The sequence below is a fragment of the Puma concolor genome, chromosome B2 (assembly GCF_028749965.1).
Source record: "Puma concolor isolate L17-30 chromosome B2, mPumCon1.1.hap2, whole genome shotgun sequence".
Classification (NCBI taxonomy): domain Eukaryota; kingdom Metazoa; phylum Chordata; class Mammalia; order Carnivora; family Felidae; genus Puma; species Puma concolor.
The window spans coordinates 67,900,313-67,912,980 of NC_141671.1; the positions used below are offsets into that span (position 1 = coordinate 67,900,313).

The following is a 12,668-nucleotide window of genomic DNA, read 5'->3' on the forward strand; positions in this document are numbered from 1 at the left end:
CTTCGTTAAGTGAAAATGCCACAATCTCATTAAGCACTATGTTTGTAAATTATTTTTAAATTGTACTTTTTAACGTAGTCAACAATGATACTTTGAAAAGAGCAGAAGATCTGGAATCAGAAGGCCTGGATTCGATGTCCCACTCTACCCCTTACCAGCAAATAACTTAATGTAAAATGGGAATGATAATTCTTGTTTCTACACAAAGTATTTTGAGAAAAAGATGAGAAAATAAATGGAAAACAATTCATGAAGTGTAAGGCCTAGATAAATGCCATCCTTGGCAAGACTGGCAACTTTGACAGACTTTACACAAGTTTACAACCAACATATGCTTTAGGACTGATGTCTGCATCATTCTTTCCTTGGGATAATTTTAGCCAAGACTCTCAATAGATGTAATAACCCTGCATCCTGTTTGTCTTAGGTTTTTCTAATGGGACCAGTGTCCTAGGATGATGCAGTTAAATCAGGCTTGTGGCAATACTGTGACATGAAATAACCTTTCTGGGCACATCCTTCCCACTCAAAGCCTTCGGATGATGACAGAATTTAATGTTAGTGGGAGTTTAATGTTAGAAATGGAACCGAAGAGTGCCCTTTTCCCACAAATCTTGAAGTGGATGAGGAGAACATAGGAAAATGAAGTTTTCCCTGATAACCTTCTCATCCTCTTCTTGGCTGAATCTCTGTCTCCTATTTCTCCAGTCTTGAGCCTCATGGATTTAATAGCACTTGATGTGGTTAAAGCAACACTTTACTTATGAGCGTTTATTATACAAAACTTTTGATAATTTTCCTTCCAGGTTCAAGTAATCATTGAGAAAAGTGACAAATTTGATATTTTAATGGCTTTAAATGAAATAAATGCGACCGGACACCAGCAGACCATTCTGGTTCCCAGTGAGGATGGGGCAACTGTTGTTTTCCCAGTCAAGCCAACACACCTGGGGGAAATTCCAATCACAGTCACGGCCATTTCACCTGCTGCTTCTGATGCTGTCACCCAGAGGATTTTAGTAAAGGTAAATGTTTGAAGTCTTGAATAATTGAAATGGAAATATATAATTAAAAAGGAAACAGAAGATGGTTTTTCTCTTGGTTAAATTTGTTGGCAAGATCTAGTAGGTCATCTCCTCCACCCTGGTATTGTCTAATTGTTATCTCATCTGTGTGTAAAGATACATAATATGTTTTGGAAGTAATCACCCATTTCCTCTTCAAATTTATGATATGTCTATGTAGCAAATCTCTCTTTAGCAAATTAATTACATTTACAAACTGTTTTACATTAGGGTCCTATCAAATCACCCCAAGTTGAGGGGCACCTGGGTGGCTCAGTAAGTTAAGCGTCTGACTTCGGCTCAGGTCATGATCTCATGATTCATGGGTTCGAGCCCTGTGTCAGGCTCTGTTCTGACAGCTGGGAACCTGGAGTTTGCTTCAGATTCTGTGTCTCCCTCTCTGTCTCTGCCCCTCCCCTGCTTATACTCTGTCTCTCTCTCTCTTAAAATTAAATAAACATTAAAAAAATAAAAAAAAATCATGCCAAGTTGATATGTAGATTTTGAATCTACAGTTCTATGTATTTTGAATGTATAGTTAGAAGCAATTTTGTAGATTTTTCGTTAGAGAAGGCATTATGCAGAAAAACTCAGCCTGGTGGGTAAACACTTGTGTCCTGGGGTGAGACAGCCCTAGGTTCAAATGCCAGCTCTGTCAAGTGTGACTTTGAGCAAGGAGTTTGATCTCTCTCTCCCTTTTTAAATCTCTCTTTGGATAATAATAGGATTTACCTCAGAGAGTTTTTATCATTACCTTTTCATCTTCTCCTTTATCATTTCAATTGCTATTTCTTTTTTTTTTAACTTTATTAAATATTTATTTTTAAGACAGAGACAGAGCATGAGTGGGGATGGGGCAGAGAGAGAGGGAGACACAGAATCTGAAGCAGGTTCCAGTCTCTGAGTTGTCAGTACAGAGCCCCACATGGGGCTTGAACTCACGAACTGTGAGATCATAACCTGAGCTGAAGTTGGATGCTTAACCGACTGAGCCATCCAGGCACCTCTCAATTGCTATTTCATGAAATGTTTTATCTACTTTAATTAGAAAGTAAGCATTTATTAACAGATTTGAAGCAGGAATCAAAAATGGTAGGTATTTACCTAATGTACACATAGTGCAGACACTGCAGGCAAGATGTTTATCTTATTTGCATAAAACTCTCTGTAGACGGATGAGTGGAGACCATGTTAATCGTGTTCCTTTTTTTCCAACAGGCTGAAGGAATAGAAAAATTGTATTCACAATCCATCTTGTTAGACTTGACTGTCCACAAATTACAAACTCCCCTGAAAACTTTGAGTTTCTCATTTCCTCCCAACACAGTGAGTGGTAGTGAAAGAGTTCAGATCACTGCAATTGGTAAGAATACAATATATTGCCATGACTGCAGGTTTATGTGTATGTGTGTGTGTGTGTGTGTGTGTATAACACATTTGTTATCTATTATAGATGTATTTTCTAATTTAGTCCTAATGAGAAGAGGTTGCTAAAGTTTTTAGTTGGTACCAACTACTGATTACAGTAGAAAGACTAGCAGATATGTGTTCTACCTAGACCAGTTCTCAATCTCAGTGTGCATCTGAATCACGTGGGGATCTTGTTTAAAATTTTTTTTTAATGTTTCTTTATTTTTGAGACAGAGAGAGACAGAGCGTGAGTGTGGGAAGGGCAGAAAGAGAGGGAGACACAGAATCTGAAGCAGGCTTCCAGTCTCTGAGCTGTCAGCACAGAGCCTGATGCAGGGCTTGAACTCACAAGCTGTGAGATATGACCTGAGCCGAAGTTGGACCCTCAACCAACTGAGCCACCCAGGTGCCCCACGTGGGGATCTTGTTTAAAGGAAGATGTTGGTTTAGTAGGCCTGGGGTGGAGCCTTGGATTATGCATTTCTAGCAAGCTCCCAGTTGATGTTGATGCTTCTGATGTGTGTGAAGATCACTCTTTGACTAGCAGCGCTCATTTATAATGTGGCTTGAGGGAGGGATTCTTTTCTTTTTTTTTAATTAAAAAAATTTTTTTTTCCAATGTTTATTTTTGAGAGACAGAGCATGAGTGGGCAAGGGGCAGAGGGAGAGGCAGACACAGGATCCGAAGCAGGCTCCAGGCTCTGAGCTGTCAGCACAGAGCCCGACTCGGGGCTCGAATCCACAAACCATGAGATCATGACCTGAGCCGAAGTCAGACGTTCAACCTACTGAGCCACCCAGGGGCCCCAAGGGAGGGAGTATTTCTAAGGGCAGAGCTTCTGGCTTCTGTGGCTTTCAACCACTGATAATATCAGAATCTTGTGTGGAGCTTTGTAAGAGCTGCACTTCTGACCTACGCAATCAGCATTTCTTGAGCTATGGTTAGGGTGTGTATATTTTGAAAAGGCTCCACAAGTGCTTCTGATGACCAAACGCTGAGCTCTCTTGCCTAGAGCAGTTCTCTGTGCAGGACACAGATAACCTTTATAACAGGAAGCAAGCCACTGACTTCACCCTGTCCTAGTCACCTTCTGGCAACCTAAGTGTGTTTTTGCATCAGCTGTTAAACAGAGCTTCCACACAAACGATTTGTTTATATAGTTGTGCTTTACAAATAACCGAAGGAAATGTTTAGATTAATGAAGATTAACGAATATAAATAGTTTGTTAGGTCTTCAAGATGTCAGGACCTAAGGCACTTTTTCAGAAGTTATTTTAAATCTCATCTGTAGGTGTAGTGTTTTCCATTATAACTCTAACAACCAAGCCCTCCATAGAGGACTTTTTGGGAGCCTTGAATATAATTCTTAAAAAAAATTTTTTTTAATGTTTATTTATTTTTGAGAGAGATAGAGAGAGACCGAGTGCAAGCAAGGGAGGGGCAGAGAGAGAGGGAGACAGAGAATCCGAAGCAGGCTCCAGGCTCTGATCTGTCAGCACAGAGCCTGATGCGGGGCCCGAACTCATGAACTGTGAGATCGTGACATGAGCCGAAGTCAGACACTCAACCAACTGAGCCACCCAGGCTTCCCTAATTCTTTTTTAAAAATTAGTATTTGTTTATTTATTTTGAGAGTGAGAGAGAGAGAGAGAGAGAGAGAGAGAGAGAGAGAGAGAACAGGGAAGGGGCAGAGAGAGAGAGAGAATCTGAAGCAGGCTCTGTCTGTGCTGACAGCATGGAGCCCCAAATGGGGCTCGTTCACCTTGGGTATAATTCTTAAGAAGAATTAAATAACCTCTCTACTTAGAGGAATAAATTCTCCCACAGTGTTGTGATGCTGGGAGGTGCAGCACGCACACAGGGGATGCAATACACATGCACACACATACACACATACACACAAAGGGAAGAAGACTTGAATTTCAAATGTATACCACCACTTCTTACATTGAATGAATCTATCTTTGGTTACTGAAATACTGTTGAGGTTTGATTTTTAACCGTGGCGCAAAGAATGGCTTTTCAAGTTGTATTTTTATATGATACATTTTTTAAAATTTCTTTTTAATGTTTATTCATTTTTGAGAGAGACAGAGAGGCAGAGTGTGATCAGGGGAGGGACAGAGAGAGAGAGGGAGACACAGAATCTGAAGCCTGCTCCAGGCTCTGAGCTTTCAGCACAGAATCTGACATGGGGCTCAAACTCACAAACTGTGAGATCCTGACCTGAGCTGAAGTTAATCAACTGAGCCACCCAGGTGGTCCTATATGATATTTATTAAAAAAAATCTATTTAGTAGCCCAGAATATTAGTGTGAATATTAGTTTGCTTCTTTGAATATGGAGAATCTAAGTTTATGTTCATTTTAAATATTAGAAACCATAAAAGCATAAGTGGTAATAATATAACCTCTATTTTTCTGTTAACATCTGTTAACGTGTTAACGGGTGTTAACAGCTAAACTTTAAGACATCATATGCTAGCATGGCTGCAGCTTATTCATTTAAAAGAGGGCTTTATTTTTTAGATTCATTTTTAAAAATTTTATTTTAGGATTAGATGCTCACTAAGTATTTGGACTTGGGATGGTGTAAATTTCTAAAATATAATAATAGACAGAAGAATGTTCTTCTCCATACAGCTCAACCACAGTGGGGTCAGAATTAGAACTCAGCCTCTGTATTTCTGAATTTTTACTTGTTTCCCCAGTCATGGTATTAGAATTTGGATAGAGGTGTCTCTTAAACATGCATTTTGTTTAATTTTAGATTACTAACTTTGAAGACTATTCCTAATCCTTTTTGACTGTGATATTCATTGAAAGACTTTGACTGGTTAATTCTACTTTGTTGTTGCTAAATAGAACACAGTGAAAACTACTCTAAGCCTTGCCCTTAAAAAATCTTATAGTGTCTTAGTAAGAAATCAGAATGAGGTTCTAGCTATGTGAAGAATACTACTAATAAAACATTCCTTTCCTATATAAAAATGATGGTTTCCTGATGATCAATCCCTGACATATTTTTGTCCAAGAATTATTTTTTAAACTTATTTTTTGCCTAGTGTATGCCACATCTTTAACTGAGCTAAGAGTCTAATGTGTCACATAATTTACAAGTTCATTGCCACTGTGTTATCAGTTATTTGGCCAGTCTTCCTAAAAGTTTGATGTAATGTTTGTACTCTGTTCCAAGCAGTGGAATAACTATTGCGTCAGTGTCCGATGCCTTCTGTACTTAATGGGAGTCTCATTGCCACCAGGAGGTACAGTTATTGAGTATTTGCTGAATGTATTGAATATCTTGTGCTTTCAGGGGATATCCTTGGTTCTTCCATCAATGGCTTGGCCTCATTGATTCGGATGCCTTATGGCTGTGGTGAACAGAATATGATAAATTTTGCTCCAAATATTTATGTTTTGGATTACCTAACTAAAAAGAAACAACTGACAGAAAACTTAAAAGAAAAAGCCCTTTCATTTATGAGGCAAGGTAAGCATTTTAGAAATATGCTTTTATTTGTAAAACCTTTTTTTTTTTTTTTTTAGGCAGAGTTCACCCTATGCCATATTTCAGAATAAAGTGATTTGTCCTTGCTCTGTGGTTGTAGGACTAGATGGTGCTGAAATGTGCTAAAAGAATGAGCAATGGGAAGATGTAATTGTCACAAATTGCTGCTAACATGTTTAAGGAGTTAGTGTCTAGGGGGGTTTGTATTTTTTTTTTTTAATGTTTATTTTTGAGGCACACACACACACACACACACACACACACACACACACACACACAGTGTGAGTGGGGGAGGGGCAGTGAAAAGGAGACACAGAACCTGAAGCAGGCTTCAGGCTCTGAGCTGTCAGCACGGAGCCAGATGCAAGGCTCGAACTCATGAGCTGTGAGATCATGACCTGAGCTGAAGTAATGGCACTTAACCTCCTGAGCCACTCAGGTGCCCCTAGAGGGGCTTGTATTTTAATAAGGGGCCTAAAATTTAAAGCTACTAAACATCTAGAGGACTGATTGTTCATTTATTCATCCCACATTTATGGAGCATCTGTTAGTGCCAGTGTCAGTTCCACTGCTAAGGAAACAGAGGAGGTCAGGGCCTTTCTTCTCAAGAAATTCTCTGTTCAATGAAGACAGTCTGTACATAAACACATGTGGTGTCATGGGGCAGGCACCTTCTCAGTGCGTTTAAAGTGTCAAGTAGGTGGGAGTTAGGAGGGAACAGTTTGCATGGGGAGGCCCTGCTGGCCCCTCAGAAAATGCCACACTGGGGATTACTCTCCCCTGACTCCTTGAGAGGTGTCTGTTCCCAGATACCAGATGCTTTGTGCCTGCAACTTGCAAATAACAACAGTTATCATTAGCTGAGTGCTTATATGTGCCAGGCAGTGTTCTAAGCCCTTTGCACCTAATACCTCATTTAATGCTCACAGTGTTAGTATTGTCCCCCTATTTTTACAGATGAGGAAACTGAGACACAGGAAAGGTAACTTTCCCAGGGTCACGTAGCAAGTGAGTGGCGGAGATTGGATTTGAACTCCTTGCCTGGCCTGAGAGTCCATGCTCTTACATTCCATACTTAGAGAACAACAAAAACATTTTTAACAAGAATAATGTAAATTTGATTTCCTCAAATACTCCAGAAGCCAACCACCCAAAGTTTCAGTCTCGCTTTTGCTTTTCCATGTTAGGGAACTTCTAGCCAAATCTCTGTGGGCTGAGTTTATCTCTCGTTACAATTTGGGATACCTGCTGCCATCAAACTCGTGAGGATTAGAGTGGTTTATGCAAAATGCTAAAAAAAATCCTTGTTCAGTATAATCAAAAAATCGAGTCCATACTTTTAAACTCCCAAGTGTTTTGTAATTTATTTTTTTTTTTTTAGAATGAATGGGTTAAATGCATATAGAGGCCAGCTGTTAGGTTTTGTTAACTTCTCCACAGTTAAGAATTAGAAAGCTTAAAGACACTATTTTGATGTGAGCTTTTCTTCCAGGTTCCCTCATTATGTAGGGACGTGTTTATCCTGAACATAATTTTATGTAATAATGGTAATAACTAACCCTGTTTAAATGTTTTACAAGTGTTTTCGTTTACTTCTTCCCAAAAACACTAGGAGGTGGGTGTACTGTCACTTCTACCATTTTACAGATGAGGAAACTGAGGCACAGGATGGTTATATAACTTACCCCTGTTTACTCCCAGGTGATCTTGTTCTGGAATTCATGCTCTTCCTCAGACCTATAGGGGATAACTTTACTTTGCAATGTTCTTAGGTTGTTAAAAGCAGTAAGCTTAGGATGGAAAAGGTCCAGGAATTGGCCAAGATGCTTGAGTATGGCCAATGTGCAAGAGGTCTCAATGGGGCTTCTGATAAAATAGTAAGAGAGGAATGTGGGCTCCTATAGGGAAGGAGACAGCAAAGGTTAGAATCTGAAGTGTCAGGTTAGACCAGAGTGAGCTGTAAGATGTGGGAGCGAAGAGGAAAAGCTGGCCAGTGTCCAAAGCTCTCCCTGGGGTAAGCTGGCACAGACAAGGGCTAAGAGAGAGGAAGGGGTTTGTGAGTCAGGAGCCATAGGCTGCATGAGAGGATAAACTGAGGAGGGCCAGGGACTGGAATCAGAGCAGGGTGTGACGTGGGTGCTGCTGTGGGGGAAAGAGATAGTGGTATATTTTCCCTCAGATTAGAGACAGGCCCTGCAGGCCTCAAATGTGGTTAGGTCTTCCAGGAAGTCCTCAAAGATCTAGCAATTGGTTCTTTCCAGACAGAGCTGCCCATTTAAAATTATCCTCCTTCAGGGGCGCCTTGGTGGCTCAGTTGGTTTAGCGTCTGACTCTTGATTTCAGCTCAGGTCATGATCTCATGGTTCATGAGTTCGAGCTCCGTGTCAGGCTTTGTGCTGGCAGTGCAGAGCCTGCTTGGGGTTCTCTGTCTCCTTCTCCCTCTGCCCCTCCCCTACTTGTTCTCTCTCACGCTGTCTCAAAAATAAATAAACTTTAAATTATCCTCCTTCATACATGTATTTGTAGATCGTTCGTATTTAAACACAAGAGCTTATATTTTCAAGTCCTACCATAATTAGGGTTAGGAAGTGGCACCAAGTACTCCCTGTGGTAGTCAGTGCCATGCTAAAAACAAATGAGATTTTACACATTGCCATAATGGTTATATTAAAGGAGATGAAGAATATTTGGGATTGTCATAATTTAACTCTGTACTGTTTGAAAACAAGATTCTGACGTATTCAAAATGTGGTGTGACTGACTTCAAGTAGAAAGTACATAGGAACTAGACTGTTGCTTTATAATTTGGTACATATTCTTTTTTTTTTTTTTTAATTTTTTTTTCAACATTTATTTATTTTTGGGACAGAGAGAGACAGAGCATGAACGGGGGAGGGGCAGAGAGAGAGGGAGACACAGAATCGGAAACAGGCTCCAGGCTCTGAGCCATCAGCCCAGAGCCTGACGCGGGGCTCGAACTCATGGACCGCGAGATCGTGACCTGGCTGAAGCCGGACGCTTAACCGACTGCGCCACCCAGGCGCCCCTATAATTTGGTACATATTCTTTGGGATAATTTAATGAAATAAAGCAAAATATTTTAGAAAATGCCACATAATTCCATATTTTATATGCTTTATGGATTGTAATGTTAGGCTGGTTTCCCCCAGCCTCGTTTTCCCACCCATAAGACAGGGCTAATAAAATACCCACTTCATGGGGCTGTTTTGAAGGTTAAATAAAACATTTTCATACTTTAACACAGTAAACACCCAATAACTCTTAGGCATAGTATAGTTAGTTGCATCTGACCAGGGAGTTAGGTTCCACAGTCAGCAAGTAAGTCTTGTCCATCTGCCTCAAAAGCAAATATGAAATTCTTCTACTGTCTCCATCCCGTGGTGAATCCTTCCATTCAAATACTGTCACTGCTCACCTGGACAACTCCAGTGGCTTCCCTTTGGAAAGCCTCTCTGCTATGCCCATTCCCCTTCAATACAGGCTCCCCATATAATAAAAGGGATGTTTTGAAAATGTTAAAATCATGTCACTTCCTTGCTTAAAATTCTTTAATGGGTTCTCCAGTGGGTGAACTGGCCTTGCCTCCCTCTCTCACCTTGCCTGAGGCTGCCCTCCCTTGGCTCACTCTTGGCTACATTTGGAACACTCACTCGCAGCCCCATGGTGCTTCAGGGTCTCTCACCTTGCTCTTTCTTCTCCTGGGATCCTCTTCCCTGGTCTTTCCATGGCTTGGCTCCTTCTCATCATTTAGGTGGCATTTCCCTCAGAATGGCCTTTCCTTTCCATTTAGAAACTCTCATTTATATGACTCCATTTCATTTTCTTCACCACACTTCCAAAAAAAAATTTTTTTTAATGTTTATTTATTTTTGAGAGAGCAAGAGAGAGACAGAGCACGAGCAGGGGAGGGTCAGAGACAGAGGGAGACACAGAATCCGAAGCAGACTCCAGGCTCTGAGCAGTCAGCCTGATGCGGGGCTTGAACCCACAGATCGTGAGATCACGACCTGAGCTGAAGTTGGACGCTTCACCAACTGAGCTGCCCAGGTGCCCCTTCTTCACCACATTTAACATTATTTAAAATTATCTTGTTTGCCTGTTATCTGTGTGTCTTCTTCGCTAGAAGGTAAGCTCCCTGACAGTGGGCACCGTGTTTAATCTTCTCACCATTGTGTCACTATATAGGCAACTCCATAAATACAGACTGGATGAATGAATTACTGTCAATATTAATTTCTTTGAGCTTTATGTTCATCATCCTAAAGTGGAGATTGGGCCCAGAACATCTCTCAAGTACTTCCATAATTCAGTGATTGTTTATAAACACTAAAGGTTCTACCTGGCCTTGGCAGGTTCTTCTTAGCTAGGAAATGGGACCCGTGGCTCCAGCTCACCTTTTGAGCTGGCGAAGTGGCTGATGGAAGTCAACACAGTGGAGTTCCCCCAAACACATTATTTCACATGCTGAACTGAATTGTATTTCAAAGTAGTGGACAAAAGCTTCTTGGTATAATGATTTTCATTATGAAATCAGTGTCTCATTTCAGAGACTGTTTTTTCTTTTGCCATCACATTTGCCAAAGTCCTTTAAATATACCGTAGTTGTTTTTATTTTTCAAGAAATTAAAGTGGCTTTGGCATGAGTCATGATTATATTATTTAAATGTCATTTATGAACAGAGCATTGTTTTACTTAAATCATGCTTGGCCCAGGAGCCTTGTAACCTAACCCATTGTTTTTTTGTTCAAAACAACAGCTACATCATTGAATGAAGTCTCTTTTGCTGTCAGAAAGAAAAAATAGAACCATAAAACAAAAACTGTTTTTGATAAGGATTAGAGATCTGTGAATTAGAGATTTAAACCACTTGTTTTCCTCAGATATTTAAATCATAGTGCCTGTGGCTCTATTTTTCAAGTGTAGACTTAGACCAAGCCTAGTTGAAAACACATCGTATTTTTTCCATTGACATAAAAACGGGAAAAATAGGTTTGAGAATTCTGATGCTGCTTCTGGTCATCACAAGAGCGGCTAGAGGCGATAGTGAAGACACTGAATAACTAACAATCCAGGAAGTAAGTTCGCACTTTCCATGTGCGGTATCATACAGAGTAAGGGTGTTGAGGATGATTACTTTTCTTTTAGTACAGAAAATGTTTTTTTATCAGCTTTTTACCAGAGGAGGTGAGTGATAGAGTTACAAGGAGCTGATTTTACTTCTTTTGTTTAAATGTAATTTTGACACTTGAGGTAAACCAAGTCACATTATGTTTAGAGTCTTTTTCTATTTGTTTCTATGAACAGTGTTTTCATCTTTCTTATGATAAATTAAAAATATTTTACATTCATGGCCATTCCAAAGAAAATTCATGACCCAGTAAGTATGTATCTTGTCTGGCCCTTTATAAATAATAGTTCCTGGGTCATTATCCTATCAACTCTTGACTTCTTCTGTATTTTAGTTTTGAGAAGTATCTCCTAATTCCTACTGAACTATTGCTTTCTAACTCAAGAGCTATTCATGAAACTAGGAACTTAGGGCAATACTTCTATTTCCTCATAAACTTTTAGAGAAGACCATAGTTTTGCCTTTTTTTTTTTTTTAATTTTTTTTTTTTAACGTTTATTTATTTTTGAGACAGAGAGAGACAGAGCATGAACGGGGGAGGGTCAGAGAGAGAGGGAGACACAGAATCTGAAACAGGCTCCAGGCTCTGAGCTGTCAGCACAGAGCCCGACGCGGGGCTCGAAATCAGAGACCGCGAGATCATGACCTGAGCCGAAGTCGGCCGCTTAACCGACTGAGCCACCCAGGCGCCCCAGTTTTGCCTTTTTTACCTATCACGAAAAGTCTCTAACTGAGTTGACTGCCCTTGAATGTTGAATCGTTGTGTTATGGTAAATATTCCAGCCAAGTCAACAGGGTCCTTCAGGATAAGCAGCTGAGGGTTCTCTGATGGTGCATGGCTGGTTTAAGGTGAGGAAGGAAACCTCAATATTCCAATGAGGAGAGTCATAGAAGTTCCTCTCTCTAGGTTCTGATTCTTTTCTTTGTTCTGCCATAGGAGCAGAGCTGGAGGTTTGGAGTCTAGGGTCATCTAAGTCAGCTCAAGAAATATACTCCACAGCTAGAGATTGTCTGTGAGTCCTCCCCCTCCTCTGCGCTGGCTGCCTCTAGGAGAGGAATGGTGTTAGTTGTTGATATTAATGGGGACTGTTGGAGGTCAGCCACCTGAGGGGTAATTTCCATAAGCACTGATCTCATCTGCATGATCTCATCTCTCTGACTGGTTTTACAATAACTCATACTTGGAACTGCAGTTGTTGATGTGATTTGGGGGCTTGGAGGCACATGGTCCTGTTTTTAGAAATTGGTCCTTCTCCCCACAGAGGCACCTCCTTTAGTGATGATGGGTCCTGAACATTTTCTTTTCTTCTTTCTCCTCTCCTTTCCATCCCTCCCTCCTCTCATCTCCTGCCTTCTCCTTTCCTCCCCTCCTCTGTCACATCGAGTTCACAGTGAAACTCTGCTATCTGGTGGATTTAGTCTTGAATTGGAAATTGAGGGAGAATGTCTTGGACTCTTTTGCTAATTTCCTTTGTAAACACTAGAAAGTTATTCTGCTTCTCTGTGAACTCTGCCTCTGAAAAAGAAAGAGAT

General features: G+C 40.5%; 1 protein-coding gene and 1 long non-coding RNA gene across 9 annotated transcripts in view; one reads left to right on the forward strand and one right to left on the reverse strand.

Moving 5' to 3' along the window:
• LOC147581031 (uncharacterized) overlaps window positions 1-12,668 on the reverse strand; it is a 372,192-nt gene that overhangs the window by 257,671 nt on the left and 101,853 nt on the right. The gene's annotated exons all lie outside the window — the stretch shown is intronic.
• CD109 (CD109 molecule) overlaps window positions 1-12,668 on the forward strand; it is a 178,039-nt gene that overhangs the window by 132,609 nt on the left and 32,762 nt on the right. For all 8 annotated transcript variants that reach the window (XR_015251325.1, XM_086707234.1, XM_086707237.1 and 5 more), the window contains 3 exons: window positions 807-1,025; window positions 2,283-2,427; window positions 5,791-5,967. Coding sequence is in view for 7 of the 8 variants with exons in the window: in XM_086707234.1 (XP_086563360.1) it covers window positions 807-1,025; window positions 2,283-2,427; window positions 5,791-5,967 (541 nt within the window). In the remaining variant the exon portion in view is untranslated. The remainder of the gene's footprint in view (window positions 1-806; window positions 1,026-2,282; window positions 2,428-5,790; window positions 5,968-12,668) is intronic.